Here is a 27,970-nt window from a genome sequence, read left to right on the forward strand (position 1 = left end):
TGTTCCCATTTGACAAGTGAGGAAACCAAGGCACAGAAGGCTGAGTAGCTCCCCGCCAGGCCACGGATGTGGCAGGCAGGGCAGAGCAGGACCTCAAATCCACATCCATCTGGTACAGGCATTAGGAGGATGGACCCTGGGGCGGACTGCCTGGGCTCCAATGTCACTTGGGTCACTAGGTGCCTGGCCCACTGTGAGCGCCCAGCAGCTCCTGCCGTCGCCAGGTCCTCCCCGACCCCAAGCTCTCCGGGCGTTTTCCACTCCACACAGGCTCAGAAGTCCCTGAGCTGCTTCTGACTTAGAGAAGAACCAAATGAAGCCTCATAGAGAAAAATATGTCCATTTTATTCAGCACAACACTAAGCATGAAGGTGGAGGGAGCAGGGGTTTGGGCAAGAAAACTGGGGAAAGACAAGAACCATGTGCCTGATTTTCAGGGAGAACAGGGAGTGGAAGCAGGATTAGAATTACTGGCTGAAATGAACAGTCGGCTTCCCATTGTCCCTTCACTGAGTGTGTGCGTGGAGGGCATCTGGCCAGGATAACCATTCCTTACGGGACCTCGTCGTGGGTTTCCTTTCTTTTCATCTTGGACGGGGGCAGGGAGGGAGGCGGGTCAGCAGTGTGTGGGAGAAGGCTGGCCGGGTTGGGAGCTCATCCTGGAGTTGGGATTTGAACTTGGAGAGCTCATAGGCAGACCACGAAGCTGCCTGGCCTTCATGCAGGTGGGCAGGTCATTCTGGCCATGGGGTCAGAGGCCGGAGAGTCAGGAGGGAGGTGCACTGAGCGGGGAGTCTGGGTAGATAGATGCTCTGTATGGCTTTGCTCGGAGAAGGTGACACAGCCTGGCCAGCCCATTAAGCTTTTCACGACAAACGACACAGATCTGGGCAAGAGCTACCTAGACACACTGCACAGAGCCACAGCACGTAGGGGAGGGGGCACAGAGCCGGCAGGCCAGGGGGACCTGGGAGCTGGGATGCCGCTCCTCCTGCCCACAGCTTCAGCGAGGCCGCCACGCCGCTGCGGGGCGCTCACTCTCCGGCTGTCAGTGAGGGTCTGCTGCTTCTGATCAGCCCCTGCTTGGCTTGCTCCCCCTTCCTCCCGCTGCAGGGTAGACTCCAGGTTTGGAATGGCGGAGCTGAGCATCTCTCCTGCCGAGGAAGGGGGTTCAGGGTGGGGGTGGGGCTGCAGCCTCTGGACCCCATCCTTGAGACTCTGGGACGGGCCTTTCCTTCTGAAACGGACGCTCCGCCCCCACCCCGGCCCTCCTGCCTCCAGTCTGCTCACCTGAAAATTGCGGTGACACAGGCATGGGTGCTGGGGATCACATAATGAGACAGACTCCGGCCTGCCCCACCCGGCAGTGGGAGCTGCCGCCTGCTTTCACTGGCACCATGACCTCTGATTTGAAGTTCCTGGAAAGGAAGCGAGCAGCAGGCTCTGGAGCTTTTGAGGGAGGAAGAGCCAGGACAGTTTCCTGCGCCTGCATCCGCTCAGCCCCGCCCCCTCCTTTATGAGCTTCAGAAAGTGGAGCCCTAAAAGCGAGGATGGATGAGACATCCAAGCCCCCCCGCTCCCCCTACAAACACAGAAGCCCTGGAAACTTGAGGAATCTATGCTCACCATTCACACATAACGTTTTCTGCAGGTGTTTATAATCCCTGTTGCTTCACTAAACCTTTACAGGACCTCTGTGAGGCAGGCTGAGCAGGTGCGTATAATCTCATCAACCCATTTTACAGATGAGCAAATGAAAAACAGAGATATAGATTGAAAAGACAGTGGCCACACAGCTGGTGAGGGGTGTGGACAGGACTGGAAGCATTTCCCTTTACCCCCTACCCCCAACCAGAGCCCTTACACACTACAGAGCTGCCTCTGAGGGGTAGAGGCCCTTTGGTTAATTTCTTTCAGCTCCATTGCCTGAGTTCTTGCAGACCCAGGCTGAGCAGGGCCAGGCCTCAGGCTTTGGCTGAAAAATACATACTGTTTTTTGTTGGCCTTTTTGAGGAGTGTGGGCTCGGAGCAGTAGGAGGACTTCCCTTTGGTCCCGATGCTCAGGCAGCTGGAACAGCAGCCACAGGGCCCGATGGCCAGGGGCCCCTGCTGCATGGGCACCAGGCTGCTGCTGATGCGGAGCGAGCCATTGACCAGGCAGTTGAGGGACCTGCCCCCTGGGGCAGCGGGCCGGGGGCCGTGCTGGCAGGGCAGGCGGGGCAGGGCGGGGAGCCCCACGCTCTGGTCCAGGGCAGGTGCCGCGGTGACGGTGATCTCCGGGGAGCTGGGCCTCAAGGCTTCGGAGGCCGGCAGGCTGGGCTGCCTGTTCCCCACCTCCGGGCGGACCCCCGGGCTGTGCTGGTTCATGTGCAGCTTCCTCATGTGGTGCACCACGGCCGCCGCATTGAAGGCTTGCTAAGGAGACACGAACCAGCCTCTGCCTGTCTGCATCCTCGGAGGGCCCAGCGCATCCTCTGGCTTGCCCTCTGCCCTGTGGCCTCTTGAAACCCATGTGCCCTCTTCTCAGTTCAAAGAGGTCCTGACAGCTTCAGTGTCTGCCAGGAAGCTCCAAGGAAGGCCCCTATCCCACCTGCCCCTGCCCAGCCTCCAGGGCCCAGACAGCCTGCCCACCTCCTGGAGAGGACCACCTACCCTCCACTTGCTCTTGGCGAAGTTCTTCTGGATCTGGAGGCTGACTGATGGGTAGATGTCCCGGTGGAGGGCTGTGTTGCCGTTAATCCTGTGGGCACAGAGGGGACACTGGGCTGGTGGTGACTCCAGGGAGTCGGCCAGGCGTTGGGCATGGGGCTGTGGATATGGGTCCAGGTAGAGCTGAATGGAGCCCCCAGGGGAGGGCAGCCCTTAGCAGGGAAGGGCTGGGACCAGGGCTCCTCTTTCCCTGGGGCAGGTCACTTGGGGCCTATGCTTCGGCAAAACGAAAACCTTACTTCAGAGCAGGATCAGCAGCCTATGGCCTGTACTCACTGCCTGTTTTCACCCTGGGACACAGACACACCCACCCCTTCAGGTGTGGGCTCTGTGGCTTCCCTGCTGCACCGGCCGCTTGAGCAGTTGCCCTAGAGAACATATGACCAGTAAAGCCTCAAATATTTCCTACCTGGCCTTTTACAGAAGGAAAGTTTACTGACCCCCATGTCAGAGGGCATTTGGGTGATCACCATCCTTTGGCTCAAAACTTTGCCCGGAATTCACCTCCTCCTGAAAACCCTCATCGGTGAGGCCACCCAACACAGGCTGCCCTCTTCCTGTCCCCTTAGCCTCTTACCCACCTACCTCTAAGTGTCCCTCAGACACCTGCCATGAACATAGTACTTCCTAGGTACTGAGGGACCCAGAGAAGTAACAGGCATGGCCCTGATCACGAGGGCCTAACAGTATAGGTCTGGAACCTTGTTTCATGCCATGAACTAGAGTAATTCACGGTGAGCAGTGCAATTGACATGGAGGGGTGGGGAGGTCTGTCTGGAATGCAAGAGCCAGGGCTTCTGAGAAGGGCAGAACCTGCTCAGGATCCACATCCAAGGTAAGGGGCAGGCCATTCTAGGTGGTGACAATGCTTGGAGCCAAGGTGTGATGTGGAAAGAGCTTGGCATAGGAGGCGGGGGAGGGCCGGGAGAGAACTGTAACCCTTAGGCCTTCTGGGACAGAGAAGGTGTGCTGGGAACCCTGAGCAATGGCATTGGAGTAACAGATCAGGCCAGTTTAGGGAAACCCTAGGCCTGCTGTGGTGGGAACTGGGGAGCTTGTAAATTCTTGAGCAGGGGTGTAGCCTGAGGAAAAGGAAGTGTTTCAAGATTTTATGTACCTGCTTTACCAATTGGTTGCTTTGTGCTTGTTCTCAAAGCACCTTGCATGGAAGAGGCTTTGACCCTAGAGTAAAATAATGCCCCTAAGGACAGAGCAAAGCTGCCTGTCTCGCTGCATCTGCCTCCTCAACTGATGACCCAGCTGCCGGCATGGGCCAGAACCCACGTAATTCAATGCTGTTTGCATCTCTAACTGGACCTGGTGAGCACGTCTGTGCCCCCTGGATGCCTCTTCAGGAAACAGCTCAGACTCTGGGGAAACACACTGTGAACAAGTCAGCGTGGTACCTGGGGAGCCACAGGCTGGGGTCTAGGGCCTGCCCAGTTCCGCACTCACCAGGGGTGCCTCAAGGCCTTCTCACAGGTGTACCGCTCATTCGGGTCCTTCTCCAGCAAGTGACAAATAAAATCCTTGGCTAAGGGGGACAAAGCAAAGACACAGCAGCTAAGGACCAGGTTTCATGACATGGAAATTCACTTCCAGGCTGGTGGGTGGCAGCAAAAGCATCTTTAGCTAATCTTCCAAAGAGGCAATTTTAAGTCTTGAAAGAGAAAAAAAAAAAAAAATCCAAACCACGTAACAGCTACCCACCACAAAGCACCAGAGAGGCTCTGGGCAGCCTCACCCACACAGCATCACAGATAAGCTCTTGTCACGAGGCGCCGATGTGCCTGAGGCCCCGCGGGTGCCCGTTTGCACCTTCAGGGCCAGCACCTCCATGGGTGAGCGCTGGCTTCTCCCAGCGCTGATCTCCATCTCGGTTCATCCAGACCCGACAGCATGTAATGAATGCTGGCCTTCCCACACACAGACATCGCACGCTCTTGGTCTTTGGATGAAAAAGGCAAAACTTGGCCTTGGGTCGCCACTCCTGCCTGGAACACGCCCCTGTGGCTGGCTCTGCCCTTCCGGCCCCTCATCTGAACTACCTCCCTTGCTTTTACCGGGCACACTGTGGTTTTGTCTCCGGGAAAACAAAAGCACGAACCTTAGATACAAACCATTTACTTGGCCTTTGAACCAGACGAAGATTTCTCCAACTTTCCCTGGCAAACCTGTTCGCTAAGGTTCCCCGGGGACTTTCAAGAGCCAGGGCTGTCATCCTTTATTGAGCTCTTTTCCCTGGGCAGCCTTTGCCTGGAGCCTGTTATTTTGTCCTTCACGTGCACCAGTCTTACCTGACTCAGAAATGTCATCCCAGAATGGAGACTCAAACTCGTAGTAGCCCTCCTTGATCTTCTCAAAAAGCTTAGACTCAGTTTCTTCATAGAAAGGGGGATACCCACACAGCCTGCAGAGGGACAGGAAGGAGGTATGCCGCTGAAGAAGCCCACCTTCCCTGGGCCAGCCTCTCCCCTCTGTCCAACCTCACGCTATGTCCACGGCCAGGCAACAAGGGGCCCAGAGCAGCAGCGTGACCGGGACACGGATCTGCCTCTGATTCAGGAAAGATGCAGTTTCCATCAAGTGTTTCTGCAGAAGCCTGCTTGGACCAGGCAGCCCTGAAAGGCCGCTTTGCACATGATCTCCCCTAAGCCCTCGCTGCTTCTCCATGTACCTCCCCCGACTCCTGGATGATGCATAAAACTTCTTTAAGAAGGATGGTAGAACGTCCACTTGAATGTAAGTTTCCAGAGGAATTTTTTAGGCTCTTTTGTTTATCATTTTTTAAGTACCTAAACCACTGACTGGCACAGAGTGGACAGTGAATATATGTTGAGTAGATGAAGACAATAGTTATAAAACACAAGTTGAAGAAATAGGGAAATGAACTAAGGAGTCAATGAAGAATCCCAAGTTACTTTCCTAAGAGCGAAGTTTGCTCTAGGTGGGAAGGGCTGCTGGGGAAGGGGTGGTGAGCGGGTTTGGAAGGAAGACGCTGGGAACATGCGGAGAGGAGCGGGGACCAGGTTCATCCAGACCATCATTCTGCCTCGGGCTGACGTTGCCAGGAGAGAAATCTGAGATGTGAACATCCTACCCACTTGGCTTCCAAGCTTGGCTTGGCCTCTGCCCCTTGCACTGCTCACTCCACAGAGTGGGACTCAATACATTTATATCCAGCACATGGGGGTGGGGGTGCAGGAAGAAAGTGTCGTGCGGCTGAGCAGTGGGTTCACACTGAGCTCTGTTTTTATAACCTGGTAGAGATCAAGATAAGAACATTTGGTGCTGTGTGTATGAGTAAGTGTGCGTGTGCGTGTGCGTGTGCGTGTGCACGTGTACCGGCACATGCTTTGGAGGTGGATGCTGCTTGAGGAGCTGAGACAGAGAAGGGAGAAGAAAGGGTGAGCAGGCTCTGAGATTTCTCAGGAACTGAGCCAGTGCCAGCTTCTACTCACAATATGTAAGTGATGACTCCGATGGACCAGCAATCCACAGCCTTGCTGTAGGGCTTCTGGGCCAACACTTCTGGAGCTGCAGCAAACCAAAGGCAGAGTCAGGGCTGGGGGCAAGAGGAGAGGGCTGAGGGTGAGGGCCAAAGGTTAGGATGAGGCTGAAACTCATGCAGGGCAGGGACTGGGTTTCTCCCAGCAGACTATATCTTCCTCCATCAGACTGCAAGTTCCTCCATGAGAGGGCCTAGGACTCCTTCATCAGACGGGGTTCTCCAGGGCTATGTTTCCCCCATTAGACTGAGTACTCTCTGGAGGCAGGGCCTGTGTCTCCCCTCAGATGGGGGCCCCCAGGGCAAGGACTGTGTGTCTCCTTTCAGCCGGGGACCTCTCTCCCACTGGACTGGGATGTCCTTGAAGGCAGACGTTTCATTAATTGAGGCACTTGCAAAGGGCAGGCAGTAGCTGCCCCATCAGCTCTGTTACCTTCTGAGGGCAGAGCTTAGTCTGGCCCATCGGATCAAGAGCTCTGTGAGGGAACGAGCCACCTCTTCCTCTGACTGGTTGCTCTGGGGCAGTAGAGAGCTGCCTTCTGTATGTATCCCAGATATTAGGGGTTTGTATCCAGCGGGATTCAATGCCTGCTGGTAAGTGACCAGCTTCTCCTTTGGGGAGAGAGGAGAGTCCCTCCGCTGGGTCAGGGTTCTGCCTCCCACTCCCAGCCCTCACCTGGTGATGAGTGGCTACGAGGGAAGGGGCAGCAGTGGATGCTCCGAGTTTTGACTTTCTCCGTCCTTGGACCCCAGGAATTCTCCCTCCTGGTACCCTGCCCACTTTCACCTTTCTGGGGGCTCTGGAAGCCTACAGGGCTGTTGGGTAGGAGGCTCCACCTCTGCCAGTTTCCTAGGGCATTTCCTTGGTATATATTTGGGGCCTATGACTGAGTTCTTCAGATCCAGTCTCAACACTATGCCTCCAGGGTATCAACAATTAGGGGGTGGGGGGCTAAAGTCTCCTCCGGACTGGGAGAAAGGAGAAGGGGCTAGTGGGCAACCGCTCAGCAATCTACTGATCTCTGGAATTGTGATCTTGTTTCTGCCCCTGGTCTGGCTGGAAAGACAAAGGCTGGAGGTCTATCTGCAAAAGTGAGAGCCAGAGTACAGATGGGGTAAGGGGACTCAGGAGTAGAATGTCTTTAAAGATGCAGGACTTGGGAGCAGTAGGGGTTGTTCCAGATGCATTGGCTGGCCCTGAACCTCATGAGTGACTGTTCTACCAGGATCATCTCTGAAATGGAACCTGGTCTGCTCACAATAGTTCTCTGTGAGTAACATCCATGTGGTGGAATGTAGCCAACTGGTCAACCTCCCTTCCAGTCCCATACTCACCGACATAGCCTGGGGTCCCACAGGCAGTGGACATGACACCACTCTGTTCCATCTTGGAGAGACCAAAGTCTGTGATCATAATCTTAGAATTCTCTTCAGGGGTGAGGTAAAGCAGGTTTTCAGGCTATGGGAAAAAAGAAATATCAAGTAATGTTGGATATAATCACCTAAAAATGTATCTCTTTCCTTCCCCCAGTATCTGATTTCTTAGGAAGCTGCATCCTGGGCTCCTGATTTCAAGGTCAGACTCATGTCCCTCCATTCTTCCCTCCTTCCTCCTACCTGGACCTTCACCCTCTGTAATCCAGCACCTTGTGTTTTGCTTTTGGCTCTGCCTTTACTTAGCTTGATAGTTAATGTTCTAACTTACTTACAGTTATACAGTTAGCTTAGTTATAGTTAATGTACTAACCCTTCCCTCTTCTCATCCCCAATTACCCTAAGATTATTTTGTTTTCTGAGGGAAACAACCCTTAGTTTATCTTCTCTAATCTCTCTAAAGTCTGGTGCATGCCTGGTGCAACATTGCCTCTCAATAATAACTTACTAAATTTGTCCATTACTGTGGCTGGGTTCAAAAAAACATGTGGATGATTTTGGTATCCTAATAGGGTGAGACCTAGTGAAAAGTTCAGGAAAAGGCTGAGGTGCAAATTAATAATGATGGTTCAGTAACTCAAAATTTGTTTTAGAATCTGAAGGTGAAAGGGGCCTTAGGGATCAGTAAGTCCAACCCTCTCATTTTACAGAGCTTAGACTGCCCACGACCCATGCAGCTTCCTCCAAGGTCACTGCCGTTTCCCATCGAGGACCCCGCCTTGGCACCTTTAAGTCTCTGTGGACGATGCCATTCTCGTGGAGGTATTTCACTGCCGACAAGACCTGCCGGATCACCAGGCTGGCATCCTTCTCTGTGTAGACACCCCGTTCCAGAATCCGGTCAAAGAGCTCCCCACCAGAAACACTGTGGGCACAGGGACAAGTGCAGGAATTCAGTTCTTATTTCAGGCCGAAGGGACATGAATGTGTTTATTCTGGAGCCATGGGGCACAGTTGTGGCTAAACAGGCAGGTGCCCGCAGGCTGTGATTTGAGGGGTGCAGAGAGGACTAACCCAATCTCAGAATGCAGCCTTTTGGTACCTGGAATATCACTAGGGAGTTATTTCTTTGGGCCAACCATTGACCTCTCCCTGGTAACTTCCTTTAAAATGCATAATGCCTCTGGTTAGGGTTTTGCAAGAAGCCAATAATCCTTTCCTGGGGACATGTTTCTTAGCTGCCTTCTTTCCTGGCCTGGGACACAGGAAACCATGATGAAAGGGAGAGGTGAAGCTGAAATCAGACGAAGTAGGAAAGAGAAAGTGTGCAAATGAGGCTAACTATGCTCATGTCAGGATTTCTTTCCTCATTTTGGAAAGCTGAGCTGCCTAAAGCTGGCATTACGAGGTAGAGTCATAGTAGTGTTGTCAGAGTAGTGTTCTGAGGCTTAAATGGTATGGTATCTGAGGATTCAGAGGAGCTTTAAGATCAAGTCCAACACCCATCTCTCGAATGTCATCTACACTATTTTTGCCAAGTTTTCTAGTCAGTACCGGAAAATACCAGTGGCAGAGAACTCCCTCCCTCCTAAGACAGACTGTTTCATCTTTTGTCACTTTCTTAATATATATCTATATATCATGAAGGAACTCAACTTCCTGTAGTAACTGCAGGTGGCATTGGTTGTGGAAATGCACACATGACAGCACCATGCAGCAATAAGGGAGTAGAATTTCTCCAATCAAAATGCACACATCCTGCTCCTTTTGTTTCTGTCTTGAAGCTCTGGGCTCTGCTGTGGGAGCTGGAGGCCCATGAGAGAGATACTCTTTGTACACAACTCTGAATTCCTGACTCAGAGAGGCCTGGGAGTCTCTGCAGAACTTCAGTGACATCTAAACCTGCACACCTTTCTCCCTCCCCTTAGCCATCTGGGTGACTGTGTGCTAATCCTGTTGCATTGGCCTCATTAAGGTGCCACATGGTCCTTGCCCACTTGTTAGCGCTGCTCTGGGCCCCTCCAAGCTTATTTCCTTGGCTGCTTGCTACCACTATTCACTGGGCCTCCGGTGAGCCCAGGAGTTAATAGCCTGAGTTAGCTCATTACAATTTCTGTGAAATTAACCTATCGGTCAAAGACATTGCATCCAGCTACACTGAGCTTGCAGATGGATGCGTGTGTGTGTGAGTGAGTATACATGTATTTTATACACAGTAGCATCTCTGAGCCCAAGGCTGAGCCCTCAGGAGCACTGACCAGCCCTACAGCAGCCACTCTCAGGCAGAACTCTGATGACAATGACACAGAGTCCTTTCTAATGAGGCACCGTTTCTGCCCTACGCTTGGACGCACACATACACACAATTGCAGCCTGTTGTTAATTGAACCAGAAAGAGCTCTTAGCATTTCAGAGCCTCTTGAGTTAAATCGTGCTTTGTCTTTTCAGCACCTTCCTTCCCTCACCACCGACCCAGGGGCCCCAGGGAGAGGAAGCGGGTCACCTGTCACTTACAGCTGCATGACCAGGTAGTAGTGAGTGCTGCTTTCATAGATGTCCTCCAGGGTCACAATGTTTTCATGCTTGATCCTGAGGGAAAGCAAGGGTTGTGGTGAGAGGTAGACGGTTCAGGCTGTCCAGACAAAGAAGGCAGATTCAGCCCTGCTGGACTTTTATTTCTATTAGAGACTTTTGATGACAATGTTTAGGAAGATCGGGTCCTTGTGAAGCCTTCCTAATAAGTAGGCAGTCAGGGAAGAGATTCCCCAAATGGTGTTTAATCCATATTTTGAAATGGATAATTCATCCTCTTGCCTTCAGGGAACACACATCTCATTGTTACTCCAGGAATCTCTTTAAACTTTACCAAAAGAGAATGTTAAAAGAACTGAGATTTAAAAGAACTTATATGTGGAACCTGAAAAAAAAGACAAATGAGCTTACTTACAAAACAGAAACAGACTCACAGACATAGAAATCAAACTTACAGTTACCGGAGGAGGGGGGAAGGGGATGGGAAGGGATAAATTGGGAGTTGAGATTTATAGACACTAACTACTATATATAAAATAGATAAACAACAAATTTCTTCTGTGTAGCCCAGGGAACTATATTCAGTACCTTGTAGTAACCTATAATGAAAAAGAACATGAAAACGAATATATGTATGTGTAGGTATGACTGAACTATTATGCTGTGCACCAGAAATTGACATGACACTGTAAATTGACTATACTTCAATTAAAAAAAAAAGAGCTGAGGGAGTCTAAGGGGGCATCTATCCCCAGGTTATCCCACAAAATGGGTGGAGGCCAGATCTTCAGAAAAATGGCATGAAGGAAGTGTACCACAACAGGAGGTGCTGGGTTAGCTAAGCCTCCTCTTGGGTAACCAAGGAGGAAGTGTTGCAAAAGTATTGTTCCAGGATATTGTGAGAAGTAAGACAGAAGCTTGTTGTGAGGGTCACTTCTGTGGGATGCCTGAGATCAGTGACTCTTGCGCAGAGGCTATTTTGTCTCTCAGGGGACATATGACAATATCTAGAGACACTTCTGATGGTCACAACCAGGGAGGGGAGACATGCTACTGGCATTTAGTGGGTAGAGGCAGAAATGTTGCTAAAGATCCTACAATGCTCAGGAGAGCCCTCAACACAACAAAGAATTCTCTGGTCTAAAATGTAGGGGGATGGAGGAAGGTATAGCTCAGTGGTAGAGTGCATGCATAGCATGCAGAAGGTCCTGGGTTCAATCCCCAGTACCTCCATTTAAAAAAAAAAAGTCAATAGCACTGAGGTCGAGAAACCGCACCCTGGATTACCTTTGTCTGGGGTTACTCCGAGGCTGAGGCCAGCAGAATAATCATATGAGCTGACGGGCTTGGCTTTCCGGACAGCAATCCTATGCATGCCCTAGCAGGAGGAAGCTTCTTGGAAGTTTCACTCGTGGGCATGCAGCACAGGGGTTCACCACTTAGACTCGGAGTCAGTTGGGACTGAGTTCAGATGGGACTCAGGCACTTACTAATTGGGTAACCCGGGCTGGCTTCCTCAAATCTCCTAAGCCTCACTTAGAGTCTGTAAATCTCTCTCACAGAATGTTATCAGGATTAAAGGAGATAATGCACGTAAAATGCTTAGTACAGTGTCCGGGGAAAGTAAACACAATCAACAGTAGCTAGCATCTTTAAGATATTTTAAAAAATACAGACCCCAAGCAGTGATTATCTGATGGATTCAACTACACTGATAAGCTGTAATGCTAACAGGAATTTTTCTGTGATTTAATCACCAAACAGATATTTATTGAGTGTCTATGCTGTTAGGGATCGGTGATGCAATGCAGTGATAAGAAAGACCAACCTAGTCCTGGCTCTCAGTGAGTTTACAGTCTCTCTCTGCCCTAATCTCCCTGGATCCCAGACCTACATCCCCAACATCCTACCAGACGCCTCTAGGTAGAGATAGGTAGATATGTATATTGAATATGTTACAACCAATCTCTATTTCCTCTAAGCCTACACATCCTTTCTGTACACCATCACAAGCAATGATACTACTGTTTACAGAACTGATCAACCTCAGGGTCTTTTTTATGCTTTTCTCTTTTACACTCTTACCAGCCAACCCCAAACCTAATCACTTCTTTTTCTGAAATAACTCTTGAATCCAGCCTAGCTGCCACCACATGATCTTGCCACTACCTTCACTCACCTCCTTATCCTTGCCTCGATTATTGAGAAAGTCTTGTAATTGGTCTACTGTCTTCCAGGCTCACATCCTCCAATCCATCCTTCACCATGTTTGAAACTGTTGGCTCTAAAGTATAAGTCTGATCGTGGGAATTTTTACTTAAAATTCTTTGATGAGTTTGCTCTGCCCACAGAAAGAAGTCAACATTGTCTATCATGGCATCCAAGACCCTTTATTATCAGGTCCCACTTGGCCATTTTAGTTTCATCTCCTGTCCCTTGATGGCACTCACTCTAAGTTCAGGGGCTTCCAATGGTCACTCTTCCCTAACATCGCTTGCCCTTCCATGATTCTATAAAAGTTTATGCTACACTCAGCCTGACTCTGACCTCTACAAAATTCTACTCATCCATCAAGGTCTCTCTTCCTTGAAAATGTACCTAAAATCCACACTTGTAAAAACACATACAGGCAGCACAAATTTCTGTCTCCTCCAAGTTCTGCCTTTTGCCAGCGTGGCTCACCTCCAATGGGACTGATGTCTGTTATGGGCACCACCATCTCTGTTCACAAAAAAGTAAGCTCCTGAGGGTAAAGAATTTTGTCAGCTTCATCGTTGTGGTCCTGATGCCAGTATTAGGCATCACCAGAGGGGTTCCACAAGGATTCGTTGTATGAGTCCCTGCTGTAAACATCTGATGGTTTATTAGCGTAACTTCCATCAGGACAGCTGGGGTGCTGAAACTACACTTGCTTTGGAACAATTTAAGGCTAAGTTTCCAAATCTTGTTCTGCATCTTTCATTACTGATTCTTCCTGGTTTTGACCCTTAGCTGATTTTCGTTCCTTTGAGCTAGTTACCCTGTGGTCTATGTGCACAACCAGCTCTGCTACCATTTGTTCACTAGTCAAATTGCTGCCAAAAGGAAAAAAAAAAAAAAAAAAAAAAAAGAAAAGATAAGAAATCAGCCAAGACAGCTACTATCTGGCTAAACATAGCTGATGGGTCCAACTGACCTATCAGCTCAAACAAAGGGAGTAATACCTTTGGGGGTGGAAATCCTGCCCCAGTCCCTCTTGAAGGTAATATTGTCATCCCACAGTTGTCCTCGACCCGCCCTAGGACCCACTCACTTTTTCAACACAGCGATCTCATTCTCCAGGCTGCTGTCCCGGAAGGCAGGTGACTTTTTGATGCACTTCAGGGCAAAGAGCTTTCCAGTTACCCTTTGCTTCACCAGGAAAACTTCTGAGAAAGCTCCTCTGAGTAGAAGACACCAAGAGATAAAAGTTAGTACTGGCTGGCTAGAGACCAGTGCTGGAGGCAAGAGCAAAGGGGACAGGAGGGAAGGTGTGGCTGGTAATCGGTTTCATTGTCATTATGGGCATCTGATGAGCTGCATCCATGCGAGACCCTATCAGGCAAACCATCGTGTCTTTCATCCATCACGTGGGAGAGACAAGATCCTACCACAGACTCAGGGACTGGGAAGCCCGTTTCTGAGTTCCGTGATTTGGGAACAATTCCCAGAAACTCTGCTTCTATTCCAGAGATGTCTCCACTTGGCGAACCCACGAAAGAGAGGCCACTGCAGAGTTGATTTACTTTGCTTCTCCCAACGTGGTGCAGCGTGGCACACTGCGTGGCAGCTGGAAGTAGCCCTGGAGAACAGGGCTCCGGCAGTGAGAGAGAGGGGACTTCTGTATCAGCTCTAGATGGTGATAACTGCCCCGAACCAGTGCTCAGAGGCAAGGGGGCTGAACACCCTCTCACTCAGTAGGATCTGTGAGGACAAAAGGCAGAACCCAGCAGCTCAGGGCGGGCTGTCTGAAGACGGAGAGAATGGAACCCAATGGGAATACAGGGTAGGATTCCAAACTGTAGGATTCTTGGTTTGAAGGGGATCCTCTGGAGACCAGGTCATCAGAATGGCAGTTAGATAGCAGAGGACGCTGGAGCCTGGTTGCCCACGTTATAACCTCAGCTTTTTAGGTAACAAGACACTTGACTTCTATATACCCAGTTTCTTTATCTGAAAAGTGGGAATGTCAGTAGTATCTGATCCATACAGTTGTTTAGGAGAGGACATGAGTCAATTTATATACGAAGTGCATAAAAGCGTTTTTGACATCTAGTAGACTATACGTGCTAGATCCGATCAATGTTATTATTACTATCGTTATATGAATACCCTTAGGGAGAACATCTGGCAGTAACAAGAGGAGACAGAGCTTGAGTGAGGAAATAGCGGCACCATCCTCCTCCCTGCCAGCTGGGTTTTCTAGTGTGGAGGCCCGACAGCAATCAAGCCTGTGTAAGGACTTCCAGAATCTGCATGAGAAAATGCTTGGTGCTTCCTGTGTCTGAGTTTCCTGTTTTCCCAGCTGCACTGGGAACTGAGTTAATCAGAGACTTCAGAGCTTGCTCCATTCATTCATTCACTCACTCATCCCTCCAATCAAGATTTATTGAGCACCTACTGAGTCTTAGACACTGGAGAGAAAGAGGTAAGTGTTTCTGCTCCTAAGGAGCCTGCAGACTTAGTGAAGAACATGGACAAGAGAGCAATTAACGTGCGCTTTGAAAAATGTTATTCGGCATTCAGCAAGCACCTGTTGGGCTGACAGAGCCTCTCTGTGTTAGGTACTGGGATTAGGGTTGGTCTAGTTTAGACTCTAGTGTGAGAGACAGACACACACAGATCAGCAGGAAGGCTTATGGGACCACAGAAAACAGACACTTAAGACAGGGCCTCTGCCATGCTCGGGCAGGTTACACACTGCGTGGTTCCAGGAGATGCCCATCCCCTCGGAGTCTGTATGTTTCCATACTTGTTATAATATCTTTCCTTTACACAGCAAGCTAGAGAAAAGGGTGCTTTTCCTCATGTATACAATGACCACTTGGGATGGCTGAGAAGCACATCATTCACGGATCTCCAACTTAAGAACACGCTGAACTCAGTTTTAAGGGATGAATGAGAGTTAGCCCAGTGAAAAAACAAGTTGGAAGTGGTGCTGCAGGTTGGGGTGGGGCAGAAGCTTGAGAAAAAGCCTGGAGGCGTGGAACAGCAGGTAGGGATGGGGCTGCTGCGGGCAGTCTGGCACCTGCTGTGAGGCAGGGAATGAGGGGAGGCAAAGTGGACCAGCACCAGGTCCTCTGCCTAGCTGCGTATGGAAAGTGCTCAAGTGTCTGTGTGATGGATGGATGGATGGACGGACGGATGGTTGGAATGGGCTGTCTGTTCTACTCATCTTTTTTTTTTTAAATTTTTTTAGGGTAGAGAGGTAGTAAGGTTTATTTATATTCATTTATTTATTTTTAATGGAGGTACTGGGGATTGAACCCAGGACCTCGTGCGTCCTTAGCACGCACGCTACCACTGAGCTATACCCTCCCGCCGACTACTCTTCTTTAGACCCCGCTTTCCTTGCCTTAAAATGAGTTGAACCACTTGACCTTAGCGATTCCTTCCACTTGTGACTTTCTAGGATCCCCCCTTCAGAGTTTTCCCTTTCACCTGTATCTTTCGAACCACACATAGATGGTCCCCTGATTTCAGAGCTGACACCCACTCTGGGCTCACTTGTAAAATGAGATCAAGCTCAGACCTTCCTGGGGGACGGTTTACGCTGCAGCGTGTGGCGCTGTCCTGCCTCAGGCTGCCTTCTGCATTGTGTGTGTGTGTGCGTGTGTGTGTGTGTGTGTGTGTGTGTGTGTGTTTGGGGTGTGTGGCAGGAGCACAGGAGAGGAATTGGAAGACTTAGTTGTGCCATCTGTCAGACTGGGGAGCAGCGAGCTAGTTTTGAGCAGCCAAGCTTGCTCGGGTCAGAAGGCAAGACAGGCAGAGGCCTCAGAGTCAGGGGCGCTTGCGAACTTGACTTGTGTGTCCTGCTCTGCAGAGCTCTCTGCTCTTGCTGGGAGCCTGGGTGGTAGAGGACGAGGGGAGAACCAAGAAGCAAGTTCTTTTCCTGGGCAGTGAAAGGAGGAGGCCTGGGACTTGGGTGACGTAGCTCTGTTATGGACTAGTTTTGCCCAGTGTCCCTACAGCTGCCCAGGGCCCTGGAATTGTGGGTGGCATCTGGGCAGATTTAGCAAAAGGCTATTTTCCCTGGTAGGCTGTCCCAGAGGAGCTGAGGACTAGAGAAAACGGGCCTTTGTTAGGGGATGCTGGTGTATCCTGAACAGGGGAGGCAACTGTGTGCAACTGTCTCCTCTCCACAGCACGCCACCTGGGAAACCCTCTGGGGTCTGCAGTCTGGGCTGCCTGTCCTCGTCCTGAGCACCACAGAGGTGCCTTCTCTCTGGCTGTGACTTGCCCCCAGTCGTGTCTGCCTGCTCCCCTCCAATCAGTGTTGGGCTGGATACATTAGAGCCACCAGAACCACTTAAAATTGATTCACGGTCTCCGGGTCCTGGCTCCTTAAATTCCGCTTTAGTAGTCCGGGACCAGAAACCTGTATTTTTCTGAAATTCCCTAGACTGAAATGATCTCAGGGAATCGTTAATTTTCTTGAGGGAGACAATGATATTGTGGATCCAGAAGAAAATGCTCTTATTCTTAGGAGATGCAAACAGAAGGATTCAAAGGCAACGTGTCATGATGTTTGCAACTTGTTTACAAATTGCTCAGCAAAGTGTGTGTGTGTAAAGCAAATACAGTGAAATGTCAATAACTGTCGAATTCAGGTGGTGGGGATATTGGTGTCCACTGCACTATGAGCGCAACTTTTCTTTACTTAAACTCTTTCCCTGCTAGAAGATAGAGGCATGAGCTCCCCAGGGGACTCTGCTGTCCCCCTAGGTTTAGAAGCTGCTTCACTGAGCTCCTTGAGGAGGGTGTGCGCTCCAACACAAGTCTAAACAGATGGTGAATACACTCTTGTCAACCTGGGCTTCCTTCTCCCTCCTGCTCTTCATTTTTGGGATGCTTTAGCAAATCATTTCCGATTCAGTCCTGAGCATTGCCTCCCTCTCCTGCCTAACCCCCTCCCGGGCCACGCCTGTCTTGGCAAAGGCTGATGCTCTGATGCCAGGGCAGCTGCAGAGACCCTCCTGTGTGCTGAGTGTCACCCTGGCTTGCGATGGGAGGGCTCCGAGGCCGCCGCTCAGGGCCCAGCCATCTCCTCCCCGGCTCCAGTGAGCGTGTGGGCAGCCGTCACTGCCTGAGGTCACCGCCTCCCAGCCAAGGCAGAGGGAGCTAAACTTAGCCAGAGCTGGCTAAAATGAAAGCTTGCTTGACTGGACAGCCCACTAAGGGCCCCTCACTTCCATGGCCCAATTAGCCCAGGCTAATTAGCTGACCAGCTGGGGTTCTGAGGCCCTGGGAGCCTGTGGCCCGGAACCGCTGCCAGCCTGCGTCAAAGGCTGCAGCCTCCCCCGGCGGAGAGGCCGGACTAAGGGCGAGTCAGCTCCAGACAAGATGTCTCTGCTCCTCCAGCCGTGTAATCACTGTCAAGGGGCAGGCACAGACACCCTAGAGGCTGGTAGGAGTTTGGGGTACAGTGTGATCTTATTTTCCCAACATGGTACCTAAATATGGAGCAGAGAGGATGCCAGTGGTGGGAGCTGATTCAGGTGTGGGTAACCCATCAGCCCTAGAAGCGCCTTCTTCCGTCAAGTCTATAGCAGACAGTGGGTTTGACCTGTTCACTGCAACATTAGGGCTGGGGGATGAGGAAGCTGGGTGAGGGGGCCCAGGGAGATTCTGGGGTCAGTGAGTCTCCAGAAGTGCTCCAGAACTCCTCTTTCCTGCGACCAGGGCAAGGATCACAAGTTGTCACAGATCTGGAAGCAGGGCAGGATCTCCGGAGGGTGAGGAGGTAGAACCTGGGTGTCAGGGCTGGATGGTCCTCTGTGTTACCCAGGGTGCTTCCCTATTTGACCTCCCCAGGCCCCTCAGAGCTACTGAGCTGGTGTTACCACAGACTCAGTCCTGGTTTATCATTCCCCACTGGCCCAGGACCACTCTTTTCCAGCTCCCCACGGCTGGCAGCCCAGCCGCCCCATCTCCGCCCAGGACTCACGAGCCCAGCACTTCCATGAAGATGAACGTTTTCCGGATGTTGGTGGTCTGTTTCTTCCAGGAGCTGCAGTCATCTTCTTCCTTCCGACCCATCGCCTCCAGAGTTGAAGCTTCTGGGGATGCTGTGTTTGAGGAAGGGAAGAAAGGGTCTGATCAGCTAATTTCTCAAATAGGAGGAGAACAAGTTGTAAAAAGAGTCTAAGATACTCACATCATTCATGTAAAGCTAGAAGGAAGAATTAGGAGCAAAACCTGGATAACTGGCAAAAATCAGGCTTATTCTATCCATTTGCTCTTTAAATGAATAACAAATTTTACTACTATGTGCCCATTGTGCCTGTCCTGTGCTTCTGGAGTTTAGAGTCTAGGAGTTGAAACTCCACTTTGTACAAATGCATTTAAGGACAATAACGCACACATGTGTAGATTGACATGGGACTATCCACCTTGAGGGGATCTGAGCTGTTTCTTGTGAGACCAAGTGATCACCAAGGTATTTATTCAGACTACTGAGTCACCAGACTTCTTCCTGTGGTCACAGCTCGGCTGCCTCCCCCTGTCATTACTATTAACTTCTCTCCTACCTGTGATGGGTTAAAGGAATGAATATTAGATGAATGAGCGCTGTGTTTCCTCGTAACTCCCACAACATTTAGCAGAGTGCTAGAAAAATAGTTATTTGTTAAAATCTGAATTGGGCGGGGGAGGGTACAGCTCAAAGTGCTAGAGTGCATGCTTTGCATGTACGAGATTCTGAGTTCGATCCCCAATACCGTGTCTAAAAAAATAAATAAATAAACCTAATTACTTCCCTCCCCCCTTCCCCCACCAAAAAAAAAAAAAAAAAAAAAATCTGAATTGGAATGTGTCCTGACTTTATATGAGTTCTGGAGTCACTATCTTCGTTCAACAGTCAAGACCCACGACGTGCCAGGGGCTGAATATGCACGGTGACTGTATCCCTGTAAGTAGCACCTGCAGTAAACCCTCCCCGTTGAGCAATGTCTATCATTGGTTGCCAGCTGGGACCCTGGCTGATGTAATAAGAAATGGAGACCCAGAGAAGCGGTCTTAGCTTCTAGTGAGGCAGTTAGAGCAGATCTCACATCTTTCATAAGGATGATTCAGAATGATTATCTGAAGATCAGATCATCTAGCCAAGGTTATAGAGCTAATCACTTGCATTCTAGATTTCTTCTTCAAGATTTGGAATAGAAGCTATGTACCCCCCCACTGCATCACACTGGATTCCAGCCCCCTGCCGTCTCGGTCTAGTGTCTTATTTAGCATTTTTCAATGCACTTTAAGACAAATGAGTTCCCGTGATATTTCATCGAAAGGTAAAGTTGCTGATGGTACTCAGTGTATAACCCAGTGGTCAGATGGACCACACAGGTGATGACCCTGCCTTCCTGGGGCCGGCAGCCCGGAGGAGCCAGGCAACGAGCAAGAAAGCTAACAGGTGTATAGTGACGAAGGGTGGTTAAACCACGAAAGAGCAAAACCTGAGCTTGTAAGACAATCAGGGAGGGTCTTCCTTAGAAAGAAGGGTGAGCCTCTCTGACCAGGTCACATTTAGCTGAGATGGGAAGTTGGTGAAGAAGCCAGTTAAGCATAGAGCATGTGAAGCGGCATTTTGGCAGAAGGGATAAAATATAAAAGTGCAGAGGGGGCAAGAGACTGAAGGGACAGTGCGGCTGGAACAGGCTGAGCTCTGTTACGTTAAACTGATGTATTTTCATTCCTGGTAACCCCCACCCGGAAGATACATGTCATAAGACAGGTTCTGTGGTCGAGAGGGAAACCTTTTCTACTGTTAAGTCCCAGTTGTGAGGGGACTTGAGACCCTAGGAATAAGAAGGTGACACAAGGAAGGAGAGAGGTGTGGAAAAACTGACACTTTTGGCCCAAGTGGACCCTGAGAAGGAGATGGAGAGACAGAGGGTGTGGCTGTCAGAAGCACACATCTTTGCTTTCACCCTCTCAGGGTAAACGTCCATCCAGGAGTGGGGGAGATCGGTGACAGCAATGGGTGGGCTTGGGTGGGCTCCCCAGGACCCTGCTGGTCGGAGACTATAAGCCCAGGAGAAATTCTGACCACAACCACATTTAACAGGTGGCAAGTCATCATGGGGCAGGCCGAGAGGGGGAAGATGGGTGAGATGGTGTCACGACCTGCAGGGACTCTAGAAGTTCCCCAGGGCCCGTGGGGCTGGAGCCAGCCTGTACCGGCTCATGATGACTGACCGTATTTATTTCTTCCATCTCCATGCTTGGTGGCCTCATGTTGTTAGCTTGGAAAGGACCACAGTGGGAGTATCTACACCATGGAAACAGGGAAAGGCTACCATCTGGGCTCCTCCCACCCCTACCCCCACCCTCCAAGAGCCAGACCTTAAGCATTTATCAGCTCCCCTCTGCCCTCCGCCCTGGTGAGGGGATACAGAGTGGCTAGTGGACCTGTACTGGGGTCCGGGAGAAGAGATGGTTACAATCAGGTCCTCTCAGGTGGGATCAAGTGTCTGGGATCAGGCTTTTAGTGGAAGGTGTCAGCATAATGCCCCAGGGGCCAGAAGGGACCAGGCACACTTCGGGCATCACTAGTCCGCCTCTGCTGAGCTCCCAGAGAACTGGGGCCTGAAGTCGCTGATAAGCCTGGGGCCCCTTTCTCCCATGCCACAGCCAGGTCCGGTAAGTACCTCATGACAGAAAAGGTCACCTTGAAATAGAACAGGAAGCAGAAAAGCCATATCAAGTCTCTGTGTTTTCCTGGAGGACACTGGGTCTGCTAAATGAGACTCTATTAAACCTGAGAAACTGTAATGGGTAAGTTCAAATATAAAGTTCCCTGTCGCCCTTTTTGCTGCCTGGTAGGGTGGGAGTTCACAGGAAAGATTTTATAGGAAATAAAGAAGGTACCTTTTCTTTGCACATTTTAGTCTAGCGTGCAAATGGGCAGCCTGGCTATGTAATGATTGGTGCCTATTATAAAAAACACATGTAGGAAATGTTAAGAATTCCTTTGCATTTGATACAGCCGAATACAGAGCTGGTATAACCGTGTATCTTCAGGCGCATGTACTGATTTCTTCCCTTTGACAGGGTGGCAGCCCTGAGGGACCACAGCAGTTCAGGGGCCAGGCACTGACCAGAGGAGCACTCACCAGCAATGCAGTGGTGGGCTGACCATGGACTTGAAGGGCCCAGCTACAAAGTGGAGACCAGTGAGCCCCGACTGGCAGAGATTGCTTTGGGCAAGAAGAGAGGGCTATCTTTAGCCAGACACCATTCTGCAGGCTCTTAACCTCAAATCCAGCAGCTTCCACTGATCAGAGTGGTTGGCATCTGGGCTTGTACCAAATGCTTCTTATGGTAGGGGCACGCCACAGCTGAGAAGGAGGTAAGGGGCATGAGGGCAAAGGGTTGGAGGTTAAAAGGAACCAATAACAGGGTTCGTTTGTGTGACTCCCTCTCTGTCTCTCCCCTCCATAGAACAGCAGGGCTGGAGATGCTGCCTTTCCAGGTAAGGAGCCAATCGAGAGCCTTCTTTCCAGCTCTGGCCCATCAGCTGGACGTGCGTCACTCCCCCTTCTGGAGCCCCCATGGAAGGACGGCCCGCTTTCCAGGAGGCAGCGCCACCTCATTAGCAGATCTGTACTTGCTGTTCTTTCTTCCCCACCGCTCTTAAAAAACTTAAAAACATAGTATTCTTAGCCTCAGCGAGGCTATAAGAAAACCTGTCTCTCGCCCACCCCTCCTCCCATACACTCAATCCTAACAATTTAGTTCCATCTTCAGAGCCACGTGGAAAGCTCAGGGGCCCAGATTTGAAACCCCACCTCATTCCTGCCCCTCCTTGACTGTGGAGAAACCTCAAGGCCGGGTGCCCTGCATGGTGGGGGTCCACAGTGTGCTCTGAGATGGGGCCGGGGGTGGGGTGGGGCCTGTTCGTTGCTGCCTCTTGCTTCTTTCCCTGAAAGTCCTCCCCCTCCTCTCTTGGCTTCTGTAACTGAGGCCCTTTCAGAGGAAAAGAAAACACATTCTGAGAAGGTAGAAGTTTTCATGATTGCTCTCATTTGGTTCTAAAGTAACCCCCGCAGGGCACTGCCTTGCTCCTGGCTACTGCCAGTTGTGTGGTGTTCCGTGTGACTGATGGTCTTCTTGGACTCTGGGGAGAACACTTCAGAGCTGGGGAAGGAAAAGCTCTTCCTCAAGGGCAGGCTGCACTGCCTTGGGGTGGACGCTGCCCCTGAGTGTGGCCCTTTCTGAGCTCCTGGGAAGAGGCCGGGGACATCCAGGCTGGCTACTGACGAGGTGCTGGGCAGAAACGCTCAGGCCTCGAGCCTGCATGGTTCTCATGGAGTGTCACTGTCCTTCTTTCCTTCCCAGGCTCCATCTGGTCACAGGGGCAGCACAAGCCCCAGACAGAAGTCTAACCGCAGACGAAGTTTATCTTCAGGGCCCTCCTCATTGCCATCACCACACCCCAAAGGTACCAAGTCATCTCATGACACCTCCCTGCTCTGGATCCTCTCTCTGATTTTTTAAAAAATATATATATTTATAATACATATTATATTATATATTTTAATATATTAATGTGTGTGTGTATACACACACACACATTTAAAGGAGGTACTGGGAATTGAACCCAGGACCTCCCTCGTGCATGCCAAGCACGTGATCTACCACTGAGTATACCGACCCTGGATCTGCTCTCCGGACCCTCACTCCTGCCTGCGCTGGTCCACATGGCCTCCTTATCCAAAGTTTTCTGTTTTGAGCCACAGCCACTTAGTTCTGCTCTGAGATGCTTTTTAAATGAATCAGTAGGGCTCATTGCTTCAAAAGGCCACCCCACCAGATGAGCTGCCCCAGAATCTCAGGGGCACCATGTTTTAATCCAGAGGCATTCAGTTCAGTCCCAGCCAACGTATGTTTCCCAAGCCCACAGTAGGTTCCTAAGCTGGACGTGAATGAACTGGAGGAGACGGAGACAGGGAAGGAAGGAATCTTGGAGCAGCACATCTGCAGGCTTCAGCCCACAGATAATGGTCCCCAGCTCTGCCTACGGGAGGAGACCTCGCCAGGGCTCTCACTTGAGGCTTCTGAGCAAGGAGGCGCAGATGACTCTGGAGCAGAGTGACCAGGTCACAGAGCCTTCCTTCCAGGTGTATCTCTTTTACTGACCCCGGATGAATCAGCCCACCCACAGGTTGCTTTGTAGTTTACTTCCAGGGTTTTCCATGCCTTGAGAGCATGACTCGGAAAGGGGTGTGGGTCTTGGGAGGGAGGTTATCCGTTGGCTCATCTTTCTTAAGAATGTGCTCTCTACCTCCAGACTGGGGCACACAGAATCATGGCAATACAGAAGTCGTTGGTTTATCAAGGGGCTAAAAGACTAAAAGCTGGGATACTTTCTTGCCTGGGCCCCAGTTTGCTGGACTCTGGCCCATCCTGGACTGTCCATCATGTTCTGGATTGAGAGGCACACTGGAAAGAGGTCAAGTTCTGACTCTAGTCTTGACTCAGCACCAAGCAGCTGTGTAGCCCCAGGCAGATCACTCTGCCTCTCTGGGCGTCCAGTTTTCTCCTTAGTGAGAAGAGGAGAATGGACTAGATTAGGGGTCCCTGACGTTTGTGATTTAGAATATCAGTCCCCGGAGACTCCCTGTAAGCCAAGTGGATTTGCTACCCACCCCTTCTTGGAGATTCATGATCTGTTTAGCTTATTAAAGGCTCTGAGGGCTGGTAAAGACACCTGCCTGATGCTCTTTAACCTGGCGTCCCCCAGCTTTACTGGATTGTAATTGGAAATTCTTGCCTTTCACAACACCTGCTAGCATCGAGACGCTCTAGGGTTGCTCGAGCTTGCTTTGGGAAGTGGGGACCAGGCCAGCTCTGATGTTTTGTGATTGCATATTTGAGCAATCTACGAAATTTCCAGCAGCCAGCTGCCATCACTCACAGTCCTACTTCCTTCATGGTGTCACAGGCATGTGGCTGGCTCTGCGTGGGCTGTCAGAACCCATTTCTGATTCATGGGCTGCAGCTCAAGTGGATGGTCAGCTTGCCAGGGCCCAGACCCTGGACCCTGGACCCTAAAGGCTCCTAGAGACTCCTGGCTGGATGGAACCTCCAAGGAACACGGGCTCCCTCCCCAGCCTTCCCACTAGCCCTGCATCTCAAAGGCCAACTCTGCATGCCAGTTTCTGTTCATAAAATCACAGAGGAAGGTGGTTTTTTCAATTGCCTCCTGCAGTTTATTTCAGGCTCAAACCCACATTTAAGTTTAACCAAATCCCTCCTGCTGCAGCGACAAGGCAGAATCCATCTGTTGCTTAAGGTTTATCCTGTGCCTCTTATAGGGGCAATAAAGAGGAAATGAGGGGCTTCATTGGTGGCTGAGGGGTCAACACATAAGAGTCACTGGAGAGAACAGGGCATGTTATTCTTAATGTGCTCAGTTTCCTCATTGGCTGGATGGGAATAATCACCCCTGCTCTGTTTATTTCTCGGGATTCCTGTGGGCATCCAACACATCAGTGGGCACGAAAGCATTCTGCAACCTCTTAACTAGTGTGCAGCGGGCCCACTTGACAGGCACACAGATTAAACCCTGGGGAGAGAGAGGGGAAATAAATGATTTAAACGGGGCTGAGCACAGAGCAGGAGATGTGAATCTGCTGTTCCCTCAGCTGGCCTTGACTCCCATGTGCCTTTCAGGAGTGACCCACATCTCACTGTAACTCTAAAGTGTTTGGAGATGTGATTTTCCGTCCATCATAGTCCTGAAATGCAAACCAACTACTTCATCTGGCCAAACAGGAAGACAGAATGTGTTGTAGTAGTGGAGGAAGCCCGGCCTGCACTGGGGGGTCTTTCTAAGCAGTGTTCAAGGGTCATGGGTTTAACTGTGTGTCTGCCACACGCTGCCTTTCAGCCTAACGTCCATGCAAGAGGTGTCTCTTGGATACAGGTGTGGGGCTCAGCCTACAGCACCTCCTGAAAGAGGGGGGAGTCTCCACCCGGAGTGGGGGTGGGGGTGAGGAGAAGCAGGAGGAAGGGAGCAGAGCTCAGGATGGCTGTGGCCAGAAAGCCTTCCCCTCCCCACCTCCCCGCTCCAGGACGAGTCATCCACAGCACGCCTGGCTGGGGCCGCCCCACCCCGCGCTGCCCATCACCAGCTTGCTTTCTCGGCAGCAGCTCAGCCCCAGCCCCCTCCCCAGTGACCATGGCAGCGGGCCTGCAGTTGTAGCCACAGCCTGTTTGCAGACAGCCACCTCCCCTCTCATTCATGCTGCAGCTCATTCATTCCACTGCCTCTGGCAGGCTGAGGCTGGGCCCCATCACCCTTAGGCACTCAATTTATTTCTGGCCGCGTGTGCACCTGTGTGAATGGGGGAGAGGGAGCCTGGGAGGCACTCTCCTTTTAGAGGAGGATTCTTTTCAGTCCCAGCCAGAATCGCTCCCAGACCTCAAGGTATTCGCTGCCCTAGACTGATCACCTGGGTGGTCACTGTGCTGGGTGCTTTACCAGCACCACCTCGTTCAATGCCTTTCAAGGTAGGTATCATTAACCCTATTTTATAGTTGAGGTGCTGATGGGTAGAAATGATAAGAAAAATGCCCCAAATCAAACAGATAGTAAATGACAGAGCCAGGCATGAGCCCCAGACCATCGGACCCCAAGAGCAGTCTCCTTGTCCCCATCATGTAACCTGTTGCCTCTTTGCTGGGGGTGGCTGTCGGGATTTCACTTACCTCTGCCCTTATCCTGAGGATGCTCTCAGGTAATCCCGACAACGGACTGAATCCCCCTGGAACACATGGCTTGGCTTGAAGGATCTGGGAATGGCTGGATCCCGGGAACACTCAGCATTGAGACTGTGGCTGGACGTCTACCTCGTGCCCGAGCTGCGACTGGCTCTAGCTCAAACCTTTTCTCACTCTAACCTTGAGTTTCTTTCCCCAAGTTCTGTCCCATCTCTAAAGAGTGCTCTTATTACACGTACACCTGCCCACACCATCGCTATCTGTAGTATCATGGAAAGGTCACTGATTAGGTCAGAAGATCTGGATTCAAATGCTACTATCATCAGATGGATACCATCAGTATCCAGCTTTGCAAACCTCCTTGGGTCTTGGTGGTCTCATCTTTACTAAGTGAGAAATACTATTTGCCCCACCTGCCTGATGGGCTTGCCTGAAAGATGATTAATTACAGGCACATTAGTCACTGTAAAGTGTGGTCCCCATATCAGGCATTACTAAGCACTTCGTATTCTGGCCTTTTAGGTCTGGTCTTTGGCCCTTGTTAAGCTTGGGTCAGTAGGACCAGGGGCTGGCCTCTGTCTCCAGCTTCTAGTCTGGGAAGGATCTTCCCCTTACCCAGGACAGAACCTGCTTGACTCCCTTGACCCTTCTCAGAGATTCTCCTCCTCGGCCATTTGGCTGCAGAACAAGCGCTGCAGCCAGGCCAGCAGCGAGAGCCCTGGCAGCCACCTCCGGGAGCCTCAGGGTTAACGTTTGTGCGTCAAAGTAACGTGGAGAAAAGGGGCCACAGTGCGTATGGGGGTGGTGGTGAATCCAGACCTCCTCTTAACCATCTTTACCTGAGAACTGAACTAAGGAAGTTTAGAGACCGGAGGGAGGTAAAGGAGGGGCCTCGTGACTGACAGCAGTGCCACCGCTGAGTTCTGCATCCTAACGCACCAGGGACTGGAGGGGGAGCTGGAGCCGGCTGCAGACCCTGCCAGGAGGGACTGAGCCTGGTCCGCCTTCCTGGGGTCTGCAGAGCCACAGGCCGTTTACAAACCTCCTTTTTGCCCTCTGGCTCTTCTAATCCTCCCAGCGACCTGGACAGGTCAGCAGAACCAGCGTGGGCATTGTCCCATTTGACAGATGGGGTCAGAGAGGTTAAGAGGTGAAGGTTGAGCCAGGAGGGAGGGATGCGAGCAGGCAGGAGGTCCTGACACCCTGCAGATGGACAGCCCCTCCCAGGCACAGAGCCTGGAGGACTGTCCCTAGAATGCAGCCTGCAGGCAGGCATTGCAGGAGGGGCATATACAGATATTTTGCTGCCTTTTCTCTGCCCAGAAGTGCAAAAGGTCCCCACTAGAGCCAACCCTGGAGCGATGGCTAGATGACTCCCTGCAGGGGTCCCACCCGGAGCCCCATTCAGACTTATCTTCCGAGAGACAGCTACAACTTCCCCTCTACCAGGAGAGTCAGGCAACACTGGAACTGGGGCTGAAATACCCAAGTTTTGTTTGTTTGTTTTTTTTTTTTTTTGCAAAAGTGGCTCTTCAAACCCACTGTCTAGGAGCCACACGTCTCCCACTAAGCAAGGAAATCTCCTCAAACCCAACAAAGAAGTAGGTTCCTCTTACCCAGGGACTCCGAGAGAATGGGGCTCGTGGTGCTCCCACTCCAGCTCCTACAGGTCTGTGAAGATTAGCTGCTCCAGAGCTTCAACAATAAACCGAATTAAAGGGGAGGAATGCAGGGGTTTTCTTTCCCAGGACCGTAACCAGGCAGCCTTAAAGGGGAGGAAGAGCAGCGAGGGCGGCTCACAGCTCTCCCTCCTTTCCTCCGCTTTCCTCTCCCTCTGAGCAGATCCAGAGAAATGCTTTTGCTAAGGGACCCTTTTATGCCGTGTGT

At 51.0% G+C, this 27,970-nt stretch overlaps 1 protein-coding gene and 1 non-coding gene across 2 annotated transcripts; both read right to left on the reverse strand.

The window, feature by feature from the left end:
- Nucleotides 1-324: 324 nt before the first annotated feature.
- CAMK1G (calcium/calmodulin dependent protein kinase IG) lies at nt 325-27,970 on the reverse strand. Its single transcript, XM_010949451.3, has 13 exons — nt 27,700-27,970; nt 18,309-18,429; nt 13,416-13,544; nt 10,106-10,180; nt 8,378-8,516; nt 7,553-7,676; nt 6,171-6,246; nt 5,007-5,119; nt 4,165-4,243; nt 2,653-2,740; nt 1,991-2,415; nt 1,291-1,418; nt 325-1,154 (listed from the first exon to the last, which is right to left on the reverse strand). The coding sequence occupies exons 2-12, from the start codon at nt 18,398-18,400 to the stop codon at nt 1,328-1,330; spliced, it is 1,431 nt and encodes a 476-aa protein (XP_010947753.1). The 5' UTR covers nt 18,401-18,429; nt 27,700-27,970; the 3' UTR covers nt 325-1,154; nt 1,291-1,327.
- Nucleotides 15,608-15,680, reverse strand: TRNAP-AGG (transfer RNA proline (anticodon AGG)). Its single transcript has one exon. It is a non-coding gene; the product is annotated as a tRNA-Pro (tRNA).

Source organism: Camelus bactrianus, chromosome 23 (assembly GCF_048773025.1).
Source record: "Camelus bactrianus isolate YW-2024 breed Bactrian camel chromosome 23, ASM4877302v1, whole genome shotgun sequence".
NCBI lineage: Eukaryota > Metazoa > Chordata > Mammalia > Artiodactyla > Camelidae > Camelus > Camelus bactrianus.

Bases quoted from the DNA above. Each gene is read 5' to 3' on its own strand.
- CAMK1G (XM_010949451.3), bottom strand. From the start codon at position 18,400: ATGGGTCGGAAGGAAGAAGATGACTGCAGCTCCTGGAAGAAACAGACC. The intron at 4,244-5,006 runs GTAAGACTGGTG...TGTCCCCCTTAG, and splicing joins GGATGACATTTCTGAGTCAG to CCAAGGATTTTATTTGTCAC. The intron at 1,419-1,990 runs GTATGTATTTTT...CTTCCTTTCCAG, and splicing joins AAAAAGGCCAACAAAAAACA to GAACTTCAAATCAGAGGTCA.